This window comes from Malaclemys terrapin, chromosome 6 (genome assembly GCF_027887155.1).
Source record: "Malaclemys terrapin pileata isolate rMalTer1 chromosome 6, rMalTer1.hap1, whole genome shotgun sequence".
NCBI classification, from domain to species: Eukaryota; Metazoa; Chordata; order Testudines; family Emydidae; genus Malaclemys; species Malaclemys terrapin.
The window spans coordinates 64140003-64161911 of NC_071510.1; the positions used below are offsets into that span (position 1 = coordinate 64140003).

Here is a 21909-nt window from a genome sequence, read left to right on the forward strand (position 1 = left end):
CTAACATACCATATTTGGATTGGGGAACTATATTCACAATGGACTATTCATTTAATTTGACCACAACAATATAAAAATTATTATGGAGGCACAAAGTGGTCCTTTCAGCCATAGGTTTGGTGCAGTAACATAAGATAACTTTCCAAAGACTTTCTGTAATAGTGTAAAATGTTGCAGAATGTTTTATTTTCATTCCTATTTCAGGTTTCAGAGTAGCAGCCGTGTTAGTCTGTATCCGCAAAAAGAAGAACAGGAGTACTTGTGGCACCTTAGAGACTAACAAATTTATTAGAGCATAAGCTTTCGTGGACTACAGCCCACTTCTTCGGATGCATTGAAATATATATATATTCCTATTTCAGTCTTCCCTTTGGCTCCTATTCTGAGCTGTAATTCTGAGATTGTTAGTTTGATGATTTTCTTGTGGGTTTTTAGACTGGAGAACCTTTTATTTATAATTATAATACTTTCAGGTCACAAATAATTGAAACTCTGTTATGGTAAAATTTTCACTATTACTAGTTTTTCAAAACATTTCTAACAACACGTGCACTTGTACTGGTTAAAGGGACAAAATACCAGGCCTAATTTCCTACAGATACATGTTTCTTAATACTTAAAAGTAAAATTTACTATATGTACTTAAAGTGTGGATAAGTAGAAAGTATTGTGAAAGGTAGAATTGAAAAATAATAATAGATTTTGATATTGCAATGCATTGCATATTGCATTTCCCTGTATTGATGAGATTGTCAGTCCTGGATTCCTGCTTAAATTCTAGAGATTACCTCACCCGCTAGTGCACCACCCATAAAGAGGCTATAAATCCTAATACTGCTACAGGTAATGGAGGTTCTTGATTAGCTTAAATGTTAGGGCCTGTGTCTGTGCAAAAGAAATTCTGTCTTCTGACAACTATGAAGTTTATATGGTGTGCATACATTCATAGATTTGAAGACCAGAAAGGACCAATTAATCATCTAGTCCAACCTCCTGAATATCACAGGCTATTACTTTTTTATCCACTTACTCCAGTATTGAGTCCAATAACTTGTTTGACTAAAGCGCATCTTCCAGAAAGGCAACCAGACTTGACTTGAAGACTCCAAGAGATGGAGAATCCACTACTTCTTTTAGTAGTTTGGTCCAGTGGTTAGTGCAGAACACCTGATACTGTAGGTGTCAAATCTGTGCAATCATTAAGTTATTACAACTGGTGATCAAATCTTACACATGAACTCCTGTAAAGCCCAGCTGTTTGAGGAAGAGCTTTGCCCGAATGAGGAAAGTGTATAGTGTATGTGTGTAATACTTTCTTCTCCTGGATGGAATATTAGATGTACTTAAGTAGTTGATTATGTTACTGTAAGCAGTTTCTAACTCCCATAACACTCCCTGGCAGCAAGTCATGACATTGCAAGGGTCTTTACACCTCATGCTTCCTTCTGAGCCCTTCCTTGGTACCCATTCTGGCCTGTCCCTATCTGTGTCTTCTGTAGCCTGGCCCTCTAGCCAGGTCACTTATAAATTCAATCCCCTTCCAGAGTAACAAACATCCAAATGTAAATCTAAATAAATAGCCAAACTAATAATTCTTCTGCCCCTCTTGGGCTACACTGAAGAGTTCCTCCTACATTGCTTATTCCTAACAGGTTTTCCCCTACTGCCTCCCTTATCCAGTAGCCTCAGCAGTTTTCCTCAGGAATCTCCCTACATCCTACAGACCCAATCTCAGAGTCTCCCTCACAGAAGCCTAACCTGCTCCCTAGGGGGTTCTTCCAGCATGAGATCACTAGGTCCTTCCCAGAAAAGGAACTCCCTTTGCTTCTCTCTCCTGGGTCACCTCTTCTAGGCTGCACTCACTGCTCTGAGTAAGTCCTCTCTGATCCCCTGCAACTGGATCAATCATTATAATTAGATCTCCAACACACTCAGCTGGCAGGTAATTGTCTGGTCACAGACGAGGCAGTCACTCTCTGGCTGCTGACCTACCAAGGATGTAACCCATAAAACTAAGGAAGGTAATGGAGATTCTTTTTACCTGGGGTAGTAGGAGCCTGTGTTTTTGGAATAAGCTCTAAGGGTTGGGTTTTTTTTTATTTTCTTTGATGGTATTTTTTCAGCTAACCTTCTCAAAACAAATTTGAATTTAGATGTCATCTCTAACCTTTCATAAGAGATTTAAATTCCAGGACAAAAATTGAAATTTGCAAAATAAAGTATTTTAGACAGTCTGGAAGCTGGGAAGATGGGTATGAAACAAAAACTCATTTAATTTTTCCTCTCTTCTCTTTGTACCATACACAGCAAAAGAAATGCTAACAGCCATCCAAAGGCAACCAAAAGTCAAAAATACACATGATGTAGTAATACTGAATTTACACCATTTTTTTTCTTGTGGAATAAAAAGCTCAGTTTTCTAGTGATTTTGAAAATATGAAGATGGATAACTTAAGGTTCTTTTTAAAATATCAGCCAATGCAGAACCTGTTATTAGTGAGTTTAGGACTTCTCAGTGGGTGGGTTGTGACCTGGAAATGAGTCATCAGAATTGCACTTCAAGGGTTTCAAACCTAATACTTAGTTCACTGAACCACCCTGCTTGTTCATCAATCATTGATGGCTGATCTGAGAATAAATACGTATATAGTAATTAAAACTAGCCCTTAGGTGATCAGATACCAGGGAGATGAGGCTGAATAGACAGGAACCAGATATTCCTGTCCTGGAAAACTGTCCATTACCAGAATATACCAAGAACTGTGTGATTTATATGGACCTGAAAGAAATTGCTGCTGCCCCACCAATGTAAGAAAATAACTCATCCAGGTTACATGTTTTGGAATGTCTAGTCCAGGGACAGCAAAGTTTGGGAATGTTCTCAGTTTGTTTCAGCTTTTTCATGTCTTCAGTGTTTGTAACCTATTCAAAAGGTTTCTGGTAACTGAAAATGATACACTGATATGTAGCACTCTGTCTAGCTTATAGCCTGTGGAACAATATAGTATCTGGATCTCTCACAATTTTTATTCCCACAACACTCCCGTGAAGTACTATTCTTCTTATAGGTAGGGAACTGATACTCACTGACTTGCCCGAGCAGAGCAGAGGCTGCTCAAGACAATCTGCCGCCCTAGGCACAACTTCAGTGTGTTGCCCCTATCCCCACCCCATCTCCTTAGAAGTTCAGGGCAGAGACCTGAAACCTCCCCCAACTTCCTCCACCACTAGAACCAGCTGCTCAGCTCAACCAAAACTGGACATGGGCATTCCCTGGAACTCCACACTCCCATCCCATCCCTTCTCTTCTGCCTGGCCCCTTGTGCTCTACAGCCTCAGCCCAGCCCCCCACAATCTGCACCCCCTGCCTGGTCCCAGCAACTCCTGCAATCCAAATGCCCCCTCTTTTTTTGGATGATCCTGCAGTTATGAACATAGCATGGAACAGCCACAATGTGAATCTAGAGTGGTGGCAAGTGACTGGGGCAGCAGCAGGGTCCCTGGGGGCTGGGCACAGAGTAGCAGGTACAGGCTGAGTGTGGAGATGAAGCCAGGTGGGCAGCTCTGCTTGTGGCCAAAGCCCTGGCAGCACTCATGCCACCAGGAGGAGCCCAGAGCTGCTCAGTGCCTGAGTCATGGCTGTGATCTTACCCATGCTGGGGGCAGGAGTGCTTCCCCAGCAGCCTAGCTAAGGGCTGCTTCCTGCTCCTCAGAGCTCCAGCTGGCAGCAAACCTCTCACGTGGGCAGCCCTGTCAGCCTCATCCCCCAGGGCCACCGCTGACCACGGAAAGAGATGGGAAAAGTTCCAAAATTTGCTGCCCTTGGCAGCTGCCTAAGCTTGCCTATGCCTAGAATGGGCTCTGCCCAAGGTCACACAGGAAATTTGTGGCAAAGCAGGGAATGGCACTTAGTTCTCCCAAACCCAGGCTAGCATCCTTACTACTGGACCATCACCCTCTGTGCATGGTCTGGATCTTAACCAGTATAGTTTGTCAACTGAGAAACCTCCCCCATAAAGCCACAATCACCTCATGTGACCCAGTCACTACAGGGGGACAAATACCCACACACTCCTAGTGTGGATTACTTACATGCTTTTACCCACTCAGTACTCCCTTTCACTTCAATTGAACTATGTGGGTGTGCAAAGGTAAGCACATGTACAGCTGTTTGCAGACTCAGGGCCATAGCCATCTGCTTGAGTACAAAAGAACAGAGGGGAGAAGGGAATATAAATGTGTGACAATTAAGACACTAGACTTTCCTCTCAATTTTGGCTACTAAATAAATATTGCAATACAATTCCTAATTTCTATCAGCTCGTGTTTCTTCAATATGAAATGCTTTTTCACTAAAGGACAGTACATACCCATCACTTCTACCTGACAAAACTACTTTTAAAACCGGAGAAAACTCCTTCAGGCAGTGCCATGTGGCAGGAGCTGTATTTTTTTATCTTGTATTTCATACTCATCAATCAGTAGAAACCTCTGAGCTCCATGATATCCCCAGGCAAGATGGGCTCAGACGGATAGCTTTTATTCACCCCCCTCCAACCGCACCAACACTGGGTGGGATCTGAACCTCGTGGAAGTTTTGTGAGGTTAAACCCACTCTGATCCACCCACTACCGATTTCCCCAGGACGGAGACAATCTAGGATCTCTCCTCACGCCCCCAAAGGACCATAACTCAGGCTGGTTTTCCAAAGCCGCGGCGGACCATCTGTGCAATCGCAGCCCGAGTCCAGTCCCGGTGCGTGTTGCCTGCAGGCAGGGGCCGAGCTAGCTCTGTTGCACCTGCACGCGGGCCGGCGGCTGCAGCCCGGGGAGCGCGGCGCATGAGGCGCTGGCCCAGCAGGGGTCACTGCTGCCTCAGCTCGTGTCGCTGCTAGGGCCGGGCAGGGCAACCGGAGCAGTCGGGCGGAGGGAGGAGAGGCTGCGCCCGTAGCGCAGGGGCTAGAGCAGCCGTCCTACTGCCCCTCCCCTCCCGGCACCGGCTGTCACCATCGCCCCTGGAGACAGACACAGCTGAGCTGCCGCCAGGAGCCCGCCCGGGAGAGGGGCAGAGAGCGGCGGCTGCCGGCGGGTCTGGCCACAACGTGGCTGCGCGCTCCCTGCTGCCTGTCGGCAGCCCCCAGCCCCGGCGGGCACCGTGATGCTGCTGGAGGGCTGAGGCGGTGGCGGCTGCTCCAGACCCGGGCCGGCCGGCAGGGACGAGCTCCTGGGGCGGCTGCTTCTCCAGCCCCTGGGACATGCTGCTGCTGGGACAGGAGCCCAGGAGAGCAGGGCAAGTCACCGCCCCGGCAGGCGCAGAGAAGAGGCGGCCGCGGCGCCCCCCCCCGGCCCATCCTGGGCCATTGGGGCTTTGCAGAATCCGAGTGCAGGTGGAGCCGCGCCCGCCCGGTGTGTGAGGCGCTCTCTGGCCCTGGGGAGTTCGCATGGGGGGCTAAGGGAGCGCTAAGGACAGAGCCGCTGCGCGAAGGGTGCCCCGAAGCCCCAGCCGCTCTTCCTAGCAGCAGCTCGCACGTGCGGCGCACAGGACGCGGGGGAGCAGCAGCAGTAGGGTGGCGGCGCTGGGGCTCTCTCCGCTCTGCTCACTAGGAGGAGGGGCAGGAAGGCGAGAGCCGGCTGGGTCGGGGGGAGAAGCGAAGCGGGGTACTTCTGCACATGGCCCCGCGACATGAGCTGCCCGCCAGCGGCTCTCCTTTCCGCCTAGGTAACTCGCCCCCCTTTCTCTGCCCCCCCCCCGTAAGGCAGGGGAGGGGGTGGGCCTGTGGCTCTCCCCTGCCTTGCTGTGCTCTCGTTCTGCACAAAAGAGCAGCCTCAGAAATGGGGTGGGAGTGGGAATGTGGCAAATGATTAACCCGGAGACACGGTGAGAACAGGTACGGAGAACAGTGGGTGCTAATACAGCCCATGTGCACAGAGGTTTAAAGAACAGAGAGGAGACTGACACCCTATGTTGTACCTTGGCAGATGGGACCTGGGCAGGGACTGCGCGCTCCTGGCCCATTGCAATGTGATTTTTCTTTCCCACAGGGCAGCGGAAGGAGCTTCCAATCCCCCCCCGGCCTTGCTGAAGACTTTTACAGGATGCCCACGGAGGAGTTGTTCCTTAGTGTTTAGTTCACCATCTTTATAGCAGCTGGATACTCAGCTTGCCAACATCCAAGAAGTACCCGCACGCCTGCATCTCCTGGGATCATTCTGTTGCATTGGGACTGCTGAGCTGAATACATTTCTTGTTCATTAGCGGTGGCGTTAATTAAACGCGCTGCTTCTCCCCCTTCTGGAGCTTGGGGTCGCCTTTATCTATCGTTCCCATTTCCCCCAGACATCAAAGCAGTGATGGGTTGTTTCTGTGCTGTCCCCGAGGAATTTTATTGTGAGGTTTTGCTTCTGGATGAATCCAAGTTGACCCTAACCACCCAACAGCAGGGGATAAAGGTAAGCACAGGCTGTGTTGCTTTCATTAGGGTTACCCAGGCACTTGTCAATAATGTTTGAAATGCTTTGTCTAAAGCCCAGCAGTAGGGGGGTAAATTCTGCTTGGGAACGTGCTGTTCCAGAGTGGTTATCAATGCTCATTGCTAATTACTGTGAAATAGAGGGGTTATGTACTTTAATTAACATTTGGTTAAGTGAAAAGAAATTTGAATAGTGAATACTTTTTAAAAAGCCCCAAAAGGTGAAAATCATTCCATAACTTTAATTCTCAGTTACTCCATTGACAGAAATTCACCACAAAAACATGTGTTAATGATGTGGGGCCTTCTAAAAGATTTGCTAGAGTTAATTTCTTAAGGCTAAATGGGCTATTTTATGGCATACACTTGTTTGAACAGATTCCAGCTGTTCTGAAGGACTCATGACATTGTATATTAGATATTTATTACATAAAAAACCAAGAGCTCAAAGTCCTTTGCTCAAGAGTTAGAAAATACCAGAATTAAGGCTGCCTTTGCAACTTTAATTTGTCCCCTTGTGCATGTGCCCTATGATAAAATGTTTAACTATGACCATATACTATTTTTTCCACAGTACAGAATAGTTGGTGCTCTGGGAATTAATGAGGGTTGTGTGGTGAATGAGTCTGTAGTCTGTAAGATCCCTGCCTCAGTTGTTGCAGAAGCTGAAAGGTGTATGCTATTTTTGGGGACTAGGGCAGATGCCCATTCCCTGCCAGATGCCCATCCCCTCCACCAAGCAGGAGGAGCCATTGGACTCAGGCTGCCAAGTGAGTACTGGGGACAATACATGAAAAAACAGACATGGAAGTGAAGGTTAAAAGTTAAAAATTGGGAATTCAGAGTGAGCTGAAAGGTGTGCGCCTGTTGTGGTTGTTGGGAGATGGTGAGCCTAAACCCTCCGAAAGCTAAATGCCCCGCCCTGCCATTAAACCCAGGCTACAAGCAAATTCCAGGGACAAGAAATGAAAAAATCAAGGATGAGATGGAGGTAAGAAGTTAAAAATCAGGGAACTGGAGAGGGACACCAAGCAGAGAACCCCTGACAGAGCCCATGACCCCTCTAAGCCTAACTAAGGAGTCAGTGGACCCCACCCAGAGCAACTTTACTTGGAGGCATGACTTAACAAAGGAATGGAAATAGGCTTCACAGTCTCAGAGCACCCCTCAGCCCCTGATGCAGCTTCATCCTCCTGGAGTGATGGATGGCCATGTAGGACAGTGCCAGGAGGAGGTTGACGAGGAGGTCCTGTGACTTTGTGGGGAACTGATGGGATGTGTGTAAATGAGGAGGTGCAGGGAAAAGTACTGCCAGAACCTCAGTGAGATGTTCTGGAGGAGCCAGAAGAAGGCTGATGTACTCTACATAGATGTACAGCAGGGTCTCCCTCTCACCCCAGAAAGGACAGGTCTCAGGGGAGTTTGTGAACTGCACCAGGTACACGCCTGTGCTCATGGCTCCATTGGTGAGCCACCAACTGGTATTAGTGGACAATGAGATCAGAATGAAGTACAGCCTGGCCCAGTGGGGTTTGTTGCTCTCCTCAGGTGGCAGCAGGTCCCACTACTTTGGCTCAGGGTGGGACACAAGGGCAAGGAAGTGTATTGGGCAACCTTAAGCAAAGGCAGCACTACCAGCTCCACCTATAATTACATAGAGATGTATTACCAAGATTTTCAAAACTGGGTGCCTGAAATTAGGCTAATAAATCCATATTTAGTTGAATACCAAGCAATTTGCAGTGACATTTGACTTCAGTGTTCAAATATGGATTTAGAAATCTAAATTTAGGAATGCAGTTTTGAAAATTTTGATATAGTTTATTATAATATATGTTAAATTACATATATGGTTGCTCATAAACACAGAGACTCAGAGATATAAAAGGAGTATCCTACAGAGAGATGGCATAGAACACAGGACTGGAAGGGACCTGTTGGATCATCAAGTCCAGTCCCCTACTACTACAGGCAACCCCATCATATAATCCCATTCATAGAATTATCAAGATCCACCCTACAACTAATTAGGTAGTTTCCCCCCCATTACTCCTATCGGAACGCTGTTCCAGAATCACAGAAATGTAGGACTGGAAATGTAGGACCTTGATAGGTCATCTAGTCCAGTCCCCTGCACTGAGTGGAACTAAGTATTGTCTAGACCAGTGATTCTCAAATTGTGGGTTGGGACCCCAAAGTAGGTTGTGACCACTTTTGAATGGGGTTGCCAGGGCTGGCTTAGACTTGTTGGGGCCCAGGGCTGAAGTCAAAGCCTGAGGGCTTCAGCACTGTGTGGCAGGGCTCAGGTTGCAGGCGCCCTACCTGGGGCTGAAGCTCTTGAGCTTCAGCTTTGGCCCCCCTGCCCAGAGCTGTGGGGCTTGGGTTTTGGACCTCCTACCAGGGGCAGTGGGGCTCGGGTGGGGTCAGGCTTTGGTCCCCACTCCTGGGGTCGTGAAGTAATGTCTGTTGTCAGAAGGGGTTGTGGTGCAATGAAGTTTGAGAACTCCTGATCTAGACCAGTGGTTTTCAACCTTTTTTTCATTTGTGGATGCCTAAAAAATTTTAAGGTATGAACTCCTTTGGAAATCGTAGATAGAGTCTATAGGACCCCTGGTTGAAAACCATTGATTTAGACCATTGCTGATAGTGGCTTGTCTAATCTTTTCTTAAAAACCTTCAATGACAGAGATTCCATAACCTCCCTAGGTAATTTGTGCCAGTTCTTAACTACCCTTTTAGGTAGGAAGTTTTTCCTAATGTCTAAACAAAATCTCTCTTGCTGCAATTTAAGCCCATTACTACTTGTCCTGTTCTCAGTGGTTAAGGAGAACAATTTATCACCCTCTTCTTTATAACAACCTTTTATGTACTTGAAGACTATCATCAGGCCCCCTTCCCCCCCCCCAGTCTTCTTTTCTCCAGACTAAACAAACCCAATTTTTAAATCTTTCCTTGTATTTTCTAGCCCATTAATCATTTTTGTTGCTCTCCTCTGGACTTTCTCCAGTTTGTCCACATCTTTTCCTAAGTGTGGTGCCCAGAACTTGACACAGTATTCCAGCTGAGGCCTCATCAGTGCTTAGTAAAGTGGAAGAATTACTTCTGGGATCTTGCTTAGAACACTTCTACTAATACCTGACTCCTCTGATGTAGAACCCTTCTAATTTCCAGCCTAAATTTATTCATGACCAGTTAACACTTGTTTGTTCTTTTGCCAACATTGTCCTTTAGTTTAAATAGCATTTTTCTCTTCCTGGTATTTTATACCCTCCCTCCCATCAAGGTATTTATAGAGAGCAATCATATCTCTCCTCAGCCTTCATTTTGCTATGCCAAACAAGCAAAGCTTTTTAGTCTCCTCTCATAGTCTGTCCTCAGCCAATTTCTGTTTCAGCAGTTAGCACACTCCTACTTTTTGTTTCGTGGTTATTCGTGCAAATATTAAATCTTGGTGCCCAATCTGAGCCTAGAGGAACTCTATGAATAACCTCCCTCACTTCCTATGAGTAATTTCATAGACCCTCCCAATCCTGAAAAGGCACTGGTATGTGTGTGGGTCTGTATGCCTACATAGTTCCTGTTGAAGTCAGGACTCCACATGAAAATAAGGGCCCACATGCAAATCTTTTTCAGGGTTGGAGCCATATGGAGTTCAGTGAAAGGAATGGTCTGTTTTAACTTATTCTAACCATAGATTTCCATTTACAAAATAAGTTTTGTAATTATTTCTCTGTAACACAGGTCTTTGTTGATAATACGTTATTTGACATTTTAACCTTGAAATAAGCAGCTTTACTAATATTTTACCAGCTGAAAGTTCGAACTGACTCATTAACTTTTCTTCTATATCATTAAAGTATTTTTCAGGTTAGTGACTTTATTTGTATGTATACATTTAGAGATCCAGGGATTAGTTTGGTTTACTTTGTTTTATGATCGTATTTCTGTTTTGGCATAAGGTACAGGTTGTAAGTCTTTCTATTTATCTTTTTGCTCTGTATCAAAGCTTCTGTTGGAGCTTCACATCATGGATCTACCCTCTCCTCTGCGCTCATTCTTTTAATTAGGTCTAATGATGTGTGGGTGTGGGGGGGATGTCTCAAGTACTGTTTAACAAACCTTGAACTGCCCAAGAAGAAGGGAAAACTCTTAAGTGTTAATAAAAATAGTTAATTTTTATAAATAATAGTTAATCCTAGACAATTTGGTGGTGTCTCCAATGAATCTGAACTGGGTATTTGATTTAGTATTTATGTATATTTTTGAAAATATCTCAAAGGGTAAATGTAAGCTTTTCAAGACATTTCCACACCTGAGGAACTGTCCCAGATTGAAGTATGAATAGAGGTCAGATATGAAATTGGAGAACTATTAAGTGTGGAATGTAACCCACAGCTTAAGTCAGCCTCTGTATCAGATGCCTGGAGGATAGCTAATGTAACGCCAAATTTTAAAAAGGCTCCAGAAATAATCTTGGCAATTACAGACCAGTAAGCCTAACTTCAGTACTAGACAAATTGATAATTCTGTTCTTTACTGTAGTTTCTATCAGATATATAAAGGGAAGTCATGCCTCACAGATCTATTAGAATTCTTTGCAGGTGTCAACAAGCATGTGGACAAGGGTGATCCAGCTGATGTAGTGTGCTTGGACTTTCAGAAAGCCTTTGACAAGGCTTATGCAGAGTAAGCAGTCATGGGATAAAAGGAAAGGTCCAACTATATGTACAAAATGCTGGGGTCTAAATTAGCTATTACCAGTCAAGAAAGAGATCTTGGAGTTATTGTGGACAGTTCTCTGAAAACATCTACTCAATGTGCAGTAGCTGTCAAAAATGCTAACAGAATGTTAGGAACCATGCGGAAAGGGATAGATAAGACAGAAAAAAATATCATAATGCTATTATATCTATCCATGATGTGCCCACACCTTGAATAGTGCGTGCAGTTCTGTTCACCCCATCTCAAAAAAGATATATTAGAATTGGAAAAGGTATAGAAAAGAGTAAAAAAAATGAGTAAGGGTATGGAACAAATTCCATATGAGGAGAGATTATAGAGATTGGGATTGTTCATTTTAGAAAAAAAGAGATGGCTAAGGAGGCTATGATAGTGGTCTATAAAATCATGAGTGGTGTGGAGAAGAAGTGAATAAGGAAGTGTTATTACATAACACAAGAACTAGAGGTCACCCAATGAAATTAATAGGCATCAGGTTTAAAATAAACATAAGGAAGTTCTTCTTCACACAAAGCAGAGTCAGTGTTTGGAACTTGTTACTAGGGGATGTTGTGAAGGCCAAAAGGATAACTGTGTTCAAAAAGGAATTACTTAGATAAGTTCATGAAGGATAGCTCAATCTACAGCTCTTAGCCAAGATGGCCAGAGACACATTCCCATGCTCTGGATGTCCCTAAACCTTTGACTAACAGAAGCTAGGACTGGACAACAGGGGATGGATCACTTGATAATTGCCCTGTTTTGTTCCTTCCCTCTGAAGCATCTGGCACTGGCCACTGTCGAAAGACAGGATATTGAGCTAGATGGACCATTGATCTGACCCAGTATGGTCATTCTTATGTTCGTACCTATTGTTTCAAGCAATACCATTATTTCTGTAAAGGCTGCAGGTTTACTGTGTATGACAAGGACTATCAGCAATACAGAATAATGATCATGACAACTGAGGGGTGTATTAATAAATGTTATTTCACTACAGGAATGGATTTGCGATTGTACTACAGACTAACAAAATGAGTAGAGGTTCACAAGATTACAGCTCTGAGTCCCAATTTAATAATATTTAGCGCTTTCCACGTTTAGACCTCAAAGTGTTTAAAAAAGAAAGGAATGTATCGTTATCCCCATTTTACAGGTGGGGAAACCGAGTCACAGAAAGGTGAAGTGGCTTGGCCAAGATGGCACAGCAGGTCAATGGCAGAGTCAGGAACAGAACCCCGACTCTCCAACTTCTACTCCCATGCCCCATCCAGTGGACCACACTCAATTTGGAAGCGTTGTAATGTTATATTTCTTGTAGTCACCAAAACTTATTTTGTTTCTGATAGCTCATCATTCTTTTCTTGCATCTTCATTTAAAAAAAAAGAGTTGAGTCATGTGAAAATGAAAAGGTTGGCTGTCTAGCTTTAAGGACCACCATTTCATGTACAAGCAGGCAAAATAACCAGGAGAAGTCATGGAATGGAACCAGCCTTATACATGTTGTTCACATTTTCATTTTCTTGTCGTATGTTGTGCCTAGAGATGCAGTTCAGAGAATAAATATAGTGAGATCATAAAGCAATGTATTCTTAATCCAATACAAGTTATTTAAAGGGCAAGCTTTGTGAATATGGCACATATATCTATGTATATAGCGCCATTCGTATATTAAACTGCTAAGATAGAGGTAGGATCTCTACTGTCACATAAAAGAACTCCTTCCTTCCTTCTTAGAATTAAACAGATGAATTGAGAAACGGGTGGTTGAAAGCCTTGTACTATAAATGAGTTAGAAATTGGTTGTTTATCGAAAGGAAATAACCGGTTTCCCAATACTGTTATTTTGACTAGTTTCCACAGTTGTAAATGGTAATTTAAGCAGGTTTTATGGTAGAGATAGTTTATTTCAAACAGGCTTAGCCCATTTGTTAGTGTCACAAAACATGTCATCAATGTTTTGATCATTTACGGAGGTGTTGCCAAACATTACATATTAATATATGATTCTGCTGTTAAGAATTAGTCATTTTCCCTGTGCACAGCTTTACTTATTGCAAATCTGGTTTTGCCATGGTTTAGGAATCAGAGGCTATGGTTATGTAGCTCATTATAAAATGCTGATTTAGAGTTTACTTGGTGGTACAGATCAATCATTAGATTTCAGAAAGAACTGGTAGCTTGTAATACAAGATATCAAGAATCTCAGAAATTCTTCTGTATTTATTTTTCTTGGAAATGGAATGGAAGTTCTGCAGAAGAAAACAGGTTTATTTGTTCAGAATAATATCAAACTATTCTGAAACAGCCCTGTCCTGTTTTGTATTTCTGTCTTCCTTGTAATAAGGATTACTATTTTAGAAAAACATTAGCTACTTCTCTAAAGCACAGAAATCTCAGTGTTATAATAAATAACAGGTTTAAGTCTGAGGCTAACAAGAAATACACGTTTAAAATATTCGCTGTGTATGAAATTCATCCCTATGTACTAGGCCAGCCCAAGACCAGTGTTCCACTTAAGCCCTATTTCAGTGGTTCTCAAACTGTGGGTCGGGACCCTAAAGTGGGTCGCAAGTCCTTTTTAATGGGGTTGCCAGGGCTGGTGTAAGACTTGCTGGGGCCCGGGACCAAAGCTGAAGCCTGAGCCCTGCCACTCGGAGTCAAAGCTGAAGCCTGAGGGCTTCAGCTTTGGGTGGCAGGCCTCAAGTTTGAGGCTCCCTGCAAGGGGCTGAAGCCCTTTGTCCCCCCCCCCCGAGGGCGGGGCTTGGGTTTTGGCTTTGGCCCCCCCACAGGGCAGCAGGGCTCAGATTTTGGTTTCCCTTTCCATGGTCGTATAAATTTTGTTGTCAGAAAGGGGTTGCGGTCCAGTGAAGTTTGAGAACCCCTGCCCTATTTAATTAACATTCACAGGATAAAAGGCCAACACCGGAGCTGCAGTTATGAAAGTTGTGTACAGGACAGTTATTCTAATTCTTGCTTGCCAGTTGTATATCCTGAGTGTGAGACAACAGCTCTGTAATCAGATATAACCATCAAACCACTGATACTCTGGCCTGTGTACCACTGAAAACTTATGTGGGACTTGTGGTGGGCTTATGTGGGACTTGTGGTGCCTGGACCTTGTGTGGTCCTCTATACAGGAGTGAATTTCACCCCATGTTTACAAATTACATTGTTGGCCAAATCATGTTTAATTTAAACAGAACTCCCTATGAAGGCACTTGTCTATTTTGTAAATTAAAACATGAACAAATCTGTTGCATATTTTCCTGTACCACAATAATCTCCCACTGAGAAGCAAATAAAATGAGGTCCGAATTTTTAAAATACCTCTCGGAATCTTTAAAAATCAGACCACTTATTTAGGTGCTTAGCTTTAGCCAACCAAATTCAAAGATTTTAATGAAGACATTTTCCAGGTCTCCAAAAATTATGCATTTGCTGAAAGCAACGACACTTTGGAAAGTTTCGATTATATGATTTAAATTAATATCCAGCAATCGTCAGTTAGCTGGGACACCAACTCTTGTAATTATTTCTGGGGTTATTTTCAGTCAGTTTGTAGAGATTAACATTATTTTTCTAACTAAACTTAAATTTTAGGCAATTCAGATACCACAGATTTGACATTTTCAAAATACTACACCTTGTTGGTTAAATTTTTTGTTGGCATAAATTAGCATAGCTCCATTGACTTCACTGGACTGTTTACAAAAGGTCTATTTTCCTTGAGGCAAATACATAATGGATGTGTATGGAAGTTGGGTATAAAACTGCGTACAAAGACATCATTTGTTGTAATAAGCCTGATAAAGAAACTTGGGTTAAAAACTCAAATGAGCGTTAGTATATTGTGTTTGTTAGTATTCTCTCTCTCTCTCTCTCTCGTATACAGTGTTAGTATGGTATATGGAGATGGAAAGCAGGGACTCCGTTGTTGATACTGGTTTTTGCTATATGGTATATTTCTCAACTCTAAAAAATCCAAAGTATTATTTTTGTGATAAGAAATTCACTTAGTTATGGAAGTATGCTTTTAAAAAATCCTGCAAATTCTGTTAACACTAAACTGCAAAGATTTTCCACCTGTGATAATTCTTGAAAGTGTAATTTCTGTCTCTGAGCTACAGAATTGTAATTTATTGTCATTGCTCAACATGGAAATTAGTCTGGTTTTTGTTTCCCTTACCCTATCTGGTATAGTATTAAAAGGCCTGTTCTGGATAGAGAAATCCTTTAGAAATTCAGAATATTATTATTTTGTAAAGAATGATTAACAAAAAAGTAAACCCAAGTTAAAGGGACCTCAACTTGAAATTTATTTTTGATCTAGTTAACAACAACAACAACAAAAACTAGCTTAAAAGTACTGCACCTGTCTCTAAGTTGTTCTTGGAATCTTTGTGATTTTACTTTCCTTCCCCCCCATCCCAAAACAACAAACAAATACAAAGTATCAGTTGCCTATTGCTGTGTGAAAGATCCACACAAACAATAGGGGAAAATGACCATACACAAAATATTGTCAAATATGCAATGTAAATAAATTGGAAAAATAGATTTTTTTCTTTAATCTCACTTAAATCGTACTTCTAAGAGTTATTTATAACAATAGTAGAGAAAACATTTAAAGGCAGAAGTTTAAATTGATCTATTTTAATACAACACGGTAAGAAAAATTTCTATTTCATTGGGAAGTTTTACAACATTGATTTAAAATAATACTGAGTAATCAGAGTTCATAGAATACAAGTAGTTGGGTATGTAATCAGCCCTTTCCACATTTTTGTCATCCAGTTAGGAAGGAGTAAAAGGAACAAAGGACTTCACAAACCTTGCCATAAATTAACCACTCTTCAAAATTACTGTCACATATTTGAAATAGATTACTAATTTCTTCAGTGTCTTTACAGATGAGACCAGCAATTTTGAATCCTCCAAGGAATAACCATGTAATGAATGAATACTGAGACACTTTCTTTTTCCCTAGGTGCACTTAACTAAATTAATGAAACCAGTCTGACAGCAAGACAAAAACCCATTAACTTTTAAATGACGTTACCTCTTAATCAACCTGAGGTTTGAGTAACAACATTGTCAGATGTTTGGTGGTTTTAATGAGCAGTGATTTCCTAGTACAGTCAGGAAAAATATAAACAGAGATAGTAGTTTTATTAAGTCTTTATCTTTTGGATTTCTATAGTTTTGAGATTTAAAAAGTCACATCTATTTGAGTAAAAACAAAATTTAAATACATTTAAAATACCAAGATATGACATCTAATCATAAACCTTATTTTGTTTAGCCTATTAAAAATTGCTAACTCTAATAAAACTACTAACTGGTGAATTAACAGAAATTATGAAATGTAGTCATGTGAAGTTAGAGGAAAATCTTCAGCTCTTAAGGGGACCATATCATTCAGGAAATACCTGAGAGAGAATTTAATGAAAATGATGAAAACTACAACTGACATCACTTTGTGAAATTTCTATTGCCAGCACAATATTATACTTGTGTCAGAAATAAAAAATAGGCAGTAATCACTAACAGCTGCTAGAAAGTTGAGAAGCTACCAATAATTTTACTTTCCTGGTCCCATTCTCAAATATTTTATTTGAATCCATTTTCCCCCTTAAGGGTGTTTTCTTCATTCTCTCCCTCTTCCCCCCCCCTTTTTTTTTAATGGTAAGGCATATGTATTAGCTACAGTCAACAACATCTTCCAAAGTGAGTAATTTTGCACCAACATCTGGGCAGGGTTTGGCAGACTGTTTACCAGTGAATGTTGCAAATATTTGCAAATGATTTCCCCTTTTGGACCAGATACAAAGGCTTAATACTGATGGCATATTTTGTACTTCATCCAGTATACAGTTCACTTAATAGTTTAAGGCAAGGCGACAGCCTAAATATAGTCTGCTTGTACTTATGTTTCTGCTGCTGCCTTCACATCATCTCTTGTTGGTGCTGCTGAACCCTCTGGGCATTGGGGTCCAAAAGGCACACTTTAGACCTGTGTTTCTCAACCTTTTTGATCTCAGGGACTGGCACCTGTCCATGGACCGGTCATTGAGAAACACTGCTCTAGATCATTCCACATTGTCGCATAGAAGTGGATAACCTATAGTAGTATCCAAAAGACAGAGCTACTAATTCAGAAGGTTACTAAATGCTGTTGGTTTTTATTGCAATATTGAAGGAGAGTCTATATACTTTTCTGAAGTGTGGAACATACTCCTGTACCTGGTCGGGAGGGTGATATTACTCCACTTTTCAAAACAAATTTTGATTTTTAGCAGAATGTTGGATAAAACTTGGTCACTCATCTTTTTAAAAAAAAAATTCTGTTGACTGTAAACCAGGCATTTTTTTAACTTCTGCTCCAGCTAGACTTAAGTTTACTGTGCTCAAATGGCGCCTTTGGAGGCAGAATACTTCCTTCCTGTTTGTAAGACAGGAAGGGCCAGTACAGCACAGCTTGGCATGGACAGAGACCAATGGTAGCAGTGGTCACAATAGCAAGTGGATTTAAAATCAGTAATCAAAAAGGAGAAAAGGAAAAGAGAAATGGTAGAATTGGAGGTGTGGGGGCAAAAGGAGCTGAATACAGAAGACAGAATAGAGAGGAAAAGATGGGCTATGGTGACAGGGCAGAATAGAAAATTCCTCTTGTTAAGTGTGAACATTGATAGTTCTCTTTTAGGAATGGCAACTAAAATCTCGATGAAAGTTTTTTTTTTTTTTTTAATTAGTAATATATGTTGTCATGGAAAAGAAGTGACAAAATTTGACAAGCCTGTTGGTTCTTTTGAAGAGAAGTCTGTTTATGTTTAATGCATAACTGAGGAGTCATCCCTTAGCAAAGATTAGCCTTGTAATGCAACCAAGTGAAATGTTGTTCAGTGAAATCTTGGGTTAACTGCATCATTAACAAATGCTCCCAGATTTAAAAAAAAAATTCTATGGCTTACTTTTTAAAATTTGGATTGTTTGGAATGACGACTCCTATTATCTTTTACTTCCTTCTTCTGATCCTTGTGAAATCGTAGTCTTTATCTCTTACTGTGTACTGAAGAATGTGTATATGTGTGCGTGCACATATGGCAAGTAATCCATCCTATGAGATGTCGATAATGAGTATATATGTTTAATAACAGGGCCATTCATATTGAGAGAAATTTTAAAACACTTGTTTAGCTAAATAATATTCCAAGATCATAACATGTTGAGTTTGATAGTGTTGTTTAGTGTAATACAGAGAAAAGGCAGGAAGAGGGTTTTTTTGGCTGATGGCGTTTACCTTCTCTTCTCAAGAAGGTGATGAATGACTCTTTGTTTATAAGCCAGAAACAAGAAAGTAATCTGTCTTCCTGTTTATGAAGTCTCAGATGGGTGGGTAAAATCAGCAGGAGGCTTATGGCTGGGTTGTACAGTTCAATAATGAATGCCCCAGTACTCTACTATCCTCAGTGTATTCCTGGAAAATAAGAACTAAAAGGTCTCAAGGAGGAATTCTTTTGCTGCATGAATCTCTTAGCAATGGCAAAGGAGGGTCTTTTATATCTTTGCATGCAATACAGGCGTTTGGAGGTCAGAAATCTGTAGCATCTGTGCGTAACTTGTAATAAACTTCAGTGCGACTACTAATGTGCTTAAACATGTCTTATGTGCTTCACTGGATTGGGGCCAGCATGCTTAGCATCTGGCAGGATTAAGCGAAAAGGGAGTCTGTCAAATTAAAAATCCATTGATCTAGGTTCTGATCTCGCTTATTCCAATTTACGTTACTGTAACTGTTGATTTCAGTGCAGTTACTGCTCATTTATATTGATCTAAATATGTATGTGTACTCTGCATTGTAAACCTGGGTCTGTGGGACCCATGCTTGTGGGCTTTCTTGAGCATCCACACAGCATGATAAACCTGGGTTTACAATTGCTGGACCTAGGTGTCTCAACCATGGTAACGTGTCCCTACTGCACTATGCAGGTCTTGGGACTTGGGTCTGCAGCTTGAGCTGCATCCACATTGCAAAATGACAGGGCTCGGACCCAAGTCTCACTGGGACTTGGTCTCAGACCCACCCCCTCAGATGGGTCCTAGGACTTGGGTCAGGAAGCACTCAGGACCCAAATCAGACAGATTTGTGTGTGAAGGGTAGGGGATGTGGGCTCAAACCTGTGACTGAGACCAGGTTTACAATGCAATGTAGACATACCCAGTGAGATCAGAATCAGGTACATATATTGTAAACAAAATTGTTTCCCTATCCGTGATCACCTTGTTACAGACTAGTAGAACTGAAAGAATATTAAAGATCCCATTTATTTTTTGCTATTGATGCTATTTACTTTTTGTATTGCTCTCATTTTAGACAAGGAAAATTATCCATTTCATACTGGGTTAGTCAGTTTAATTCACAATCTCAGTGCTGCAGTGTGAAGCATTTCAACAGAAGTTGTTTTTAATGAACTTTGTATTTCCTATTGTTTTTTTCACAGAAAATACAATTTCTACAAAATCAAATTTACTGACTTTATTTATTTCCATTGGGAAAACTGAAACATATTTTGTTTTGGGTTGGGTTAACCTTAACTTAAACATTTTGGTTTGTCGTAATGAATCGCAGTATTGCGTTTTGCATCAGTTTGACATAAGCTAATGTCATGAGCACTGACATCAATAGGCGATGCAAGGTGCTCAGCACTTTTGAAAATCAGGTCACTTATTTAGGACCTTAAACGTGGATTTAGGAGCCTCACATTAGGCACCCATTTTTGAAAATCTTATTCATAAGATAGATCTTAGAACAGGTATAGATTTCTTAGTTTGTAAACACTTCAGTATACTTACCTATTTGTACAATATCTAGCATGTTTTGGATGCTACTGTAATAATAATAGTAATAATAATGATTAATAATAATAGTGAAGCTCTGGAATGGTGGTCATGCTCAAACATGTCATGGTGGGTGCTACTGTCCCTTCCATTTCTGCAACCAAAGGGATTAAAATATCAGTAAATCTAGGCAGGAGGAGGCATGGAAGGAGGGGTATGCTGCATCCATCATGTCATTTCTAACACCATTGTCCCACCCACCGAAGCCCCTCCACAGGGGTTGGGGGAGTTTGGGCTCCTATGGAAGAAAGGGCAGACCAGAATCAATGAGTTGGAGTACATGAGTTCTCTCCAATAATGTCCCTTCTCCCCATCCCAAGAGGACTTTGGGGTAGTGTAATGCTAAAAAGGTCAGCATAAAACTTAACCACTTCTTCTTCTATGGTATGGGTCTTGGGGCAGCAGTTGGCAAAAAAACAAAAGGGACTGGGCAGGGGGATTCAGGTTACCATACGTCCTGATTTTCCAGGACATTACCTCTTTTTTGAGACTTTGTCCTCTCTCCTGGTGGATTTTTCAAATAACAGGAAATGTCCTGGATTTTTGTAGAGCAGATGCGGTAACTCAGAAAGAGGCCTGATTGGTTTGCTTCCCGATTGGTCCCTCCCCTGCATCCACAGCTGATTAGTCTAGTCTAGTCCCCTGCAGCTGCAACTGCTGGATCCCACCCACCCAGGCCCTGACACTCAGCCCTGGGGGAGGGGGTCCTGCAGGAAGGTTCCTGCAGGGGCTGTTGCTGTGCCCTGCCACTGACCGGGAGTGACACTGCCCCCACCTCCAGTGAGTACCCCCACTGCAGGTACTCCTGCCCGCCCCCCCAACTGTGCCCCCCCCTCAAGCTCTCCTCCCCCACAATTACCCCTCCCAGCAGTGTCCATTTTTTGGGAACCTGATATATGGTAACCCTAACAAGACCCAAAGCAAAGGCACAGTTAGCTATGTTCTTATGCAGGTGTTCCCAGGAGTTGAACACCCTACCTCTTGGGTGTATTCAAGAAAGAGACATTTCCCTCTTCCCATCTAAAAAGAAGAGTGAAGAGGCACTCAGTGTGTCTAGTCCCTAAACTACTGGTTTAGATTACTGTGTTAAGATTTTGCCCAGCGAGTAATGGTCAAGTAAGAACAAGATAGCAGGAGAGCTGTTGGAGAACTTTTCTAATGTAGTAAGTGTGAACTGGCTAATAAGACGACTCAATAAACTAAATGCCTCAAAATGTAAGTCTGTTTTATAAGTAGATTTGAATATGTTATAGTTGAACAGACCTAACTGGGGAGTTTCTGAAAATATAAGTATCCCTTTATCTAAAATCTCTGTCCAGCAAACTATTGAAGAACTTGTGATGAGATTACCTTTGAAGAAATGGATGGAGCCTTTTGCACTGTGAAATGTGGAAAAAGCAGTTGGATGTGACAGTGTCATGGCAACAGAGATATTGACATATGGGGGAAACTTGATCAAAGAGCAAATATGTGAAATCAGGCCCACAATAGACTTGAAGATCAATCCTAGTGAGTAACAAATCTGCTTATTTCTGTTTTAGAGTCAAACAGGCTCATATGTACTTTGAGGTTAAACAAAATCCCTGAGTTCTGTTTGAACACATTTACAATCTTGAAAGTCTCACCTCTCATCCATCTCTTGAGGCTTCTAAGAAATTTTGTGTTTGAGGAGAGAGATTTAGTTACATTATAAAGTAGTTTTACAATTCTGAATGATTTTAGACAGCAGTCAGTGTTTTCCCCTTACATGACATACTCCCTCATACATTTTTTCCTCCATGTATTATTATGATTTATATTTACTAGTAGAATTAGAGGT

General features: G+C 41.9%; 1 protein-coding gene across 5 annotated transcripts in view; it reads left to right on the forward strand.

The window, feature by feature from the left end:
* The first annotated feature begins 4962 nt into the window (after positions 1–4962).
* The window catches only part of EPB41L4A (erythrocyte membrane protein band 4.1 like 4A), a 211469-nt gene continuing 194522 nt past the window's right edge, over positions 4963–21909 (forward strand). Inside the window, exons 1-2 of one of the 5 annotated variants that reach the window (XM_054031889.1) lie at positions 4963–5405; positions 6042–6449. In XM_054031889.1, coding sequence (XP_053887864.1) covers positions 6351–6449 — 99 coding nt within the window. In that variant the 5' untranslated portion in view covers positions 4963–5405; positions 6042–6350. Of the gene's footprint in view, positions 5406–5641; positions 5719–6041; positions 6450–10077; positions 10137–21909 lie in introns of those variants that run through there. The other 4 variants (XM_054031887.1, XM_054031883.1, XM_054031884.1 and 1 more) reach the window with 4 other exon arrangements.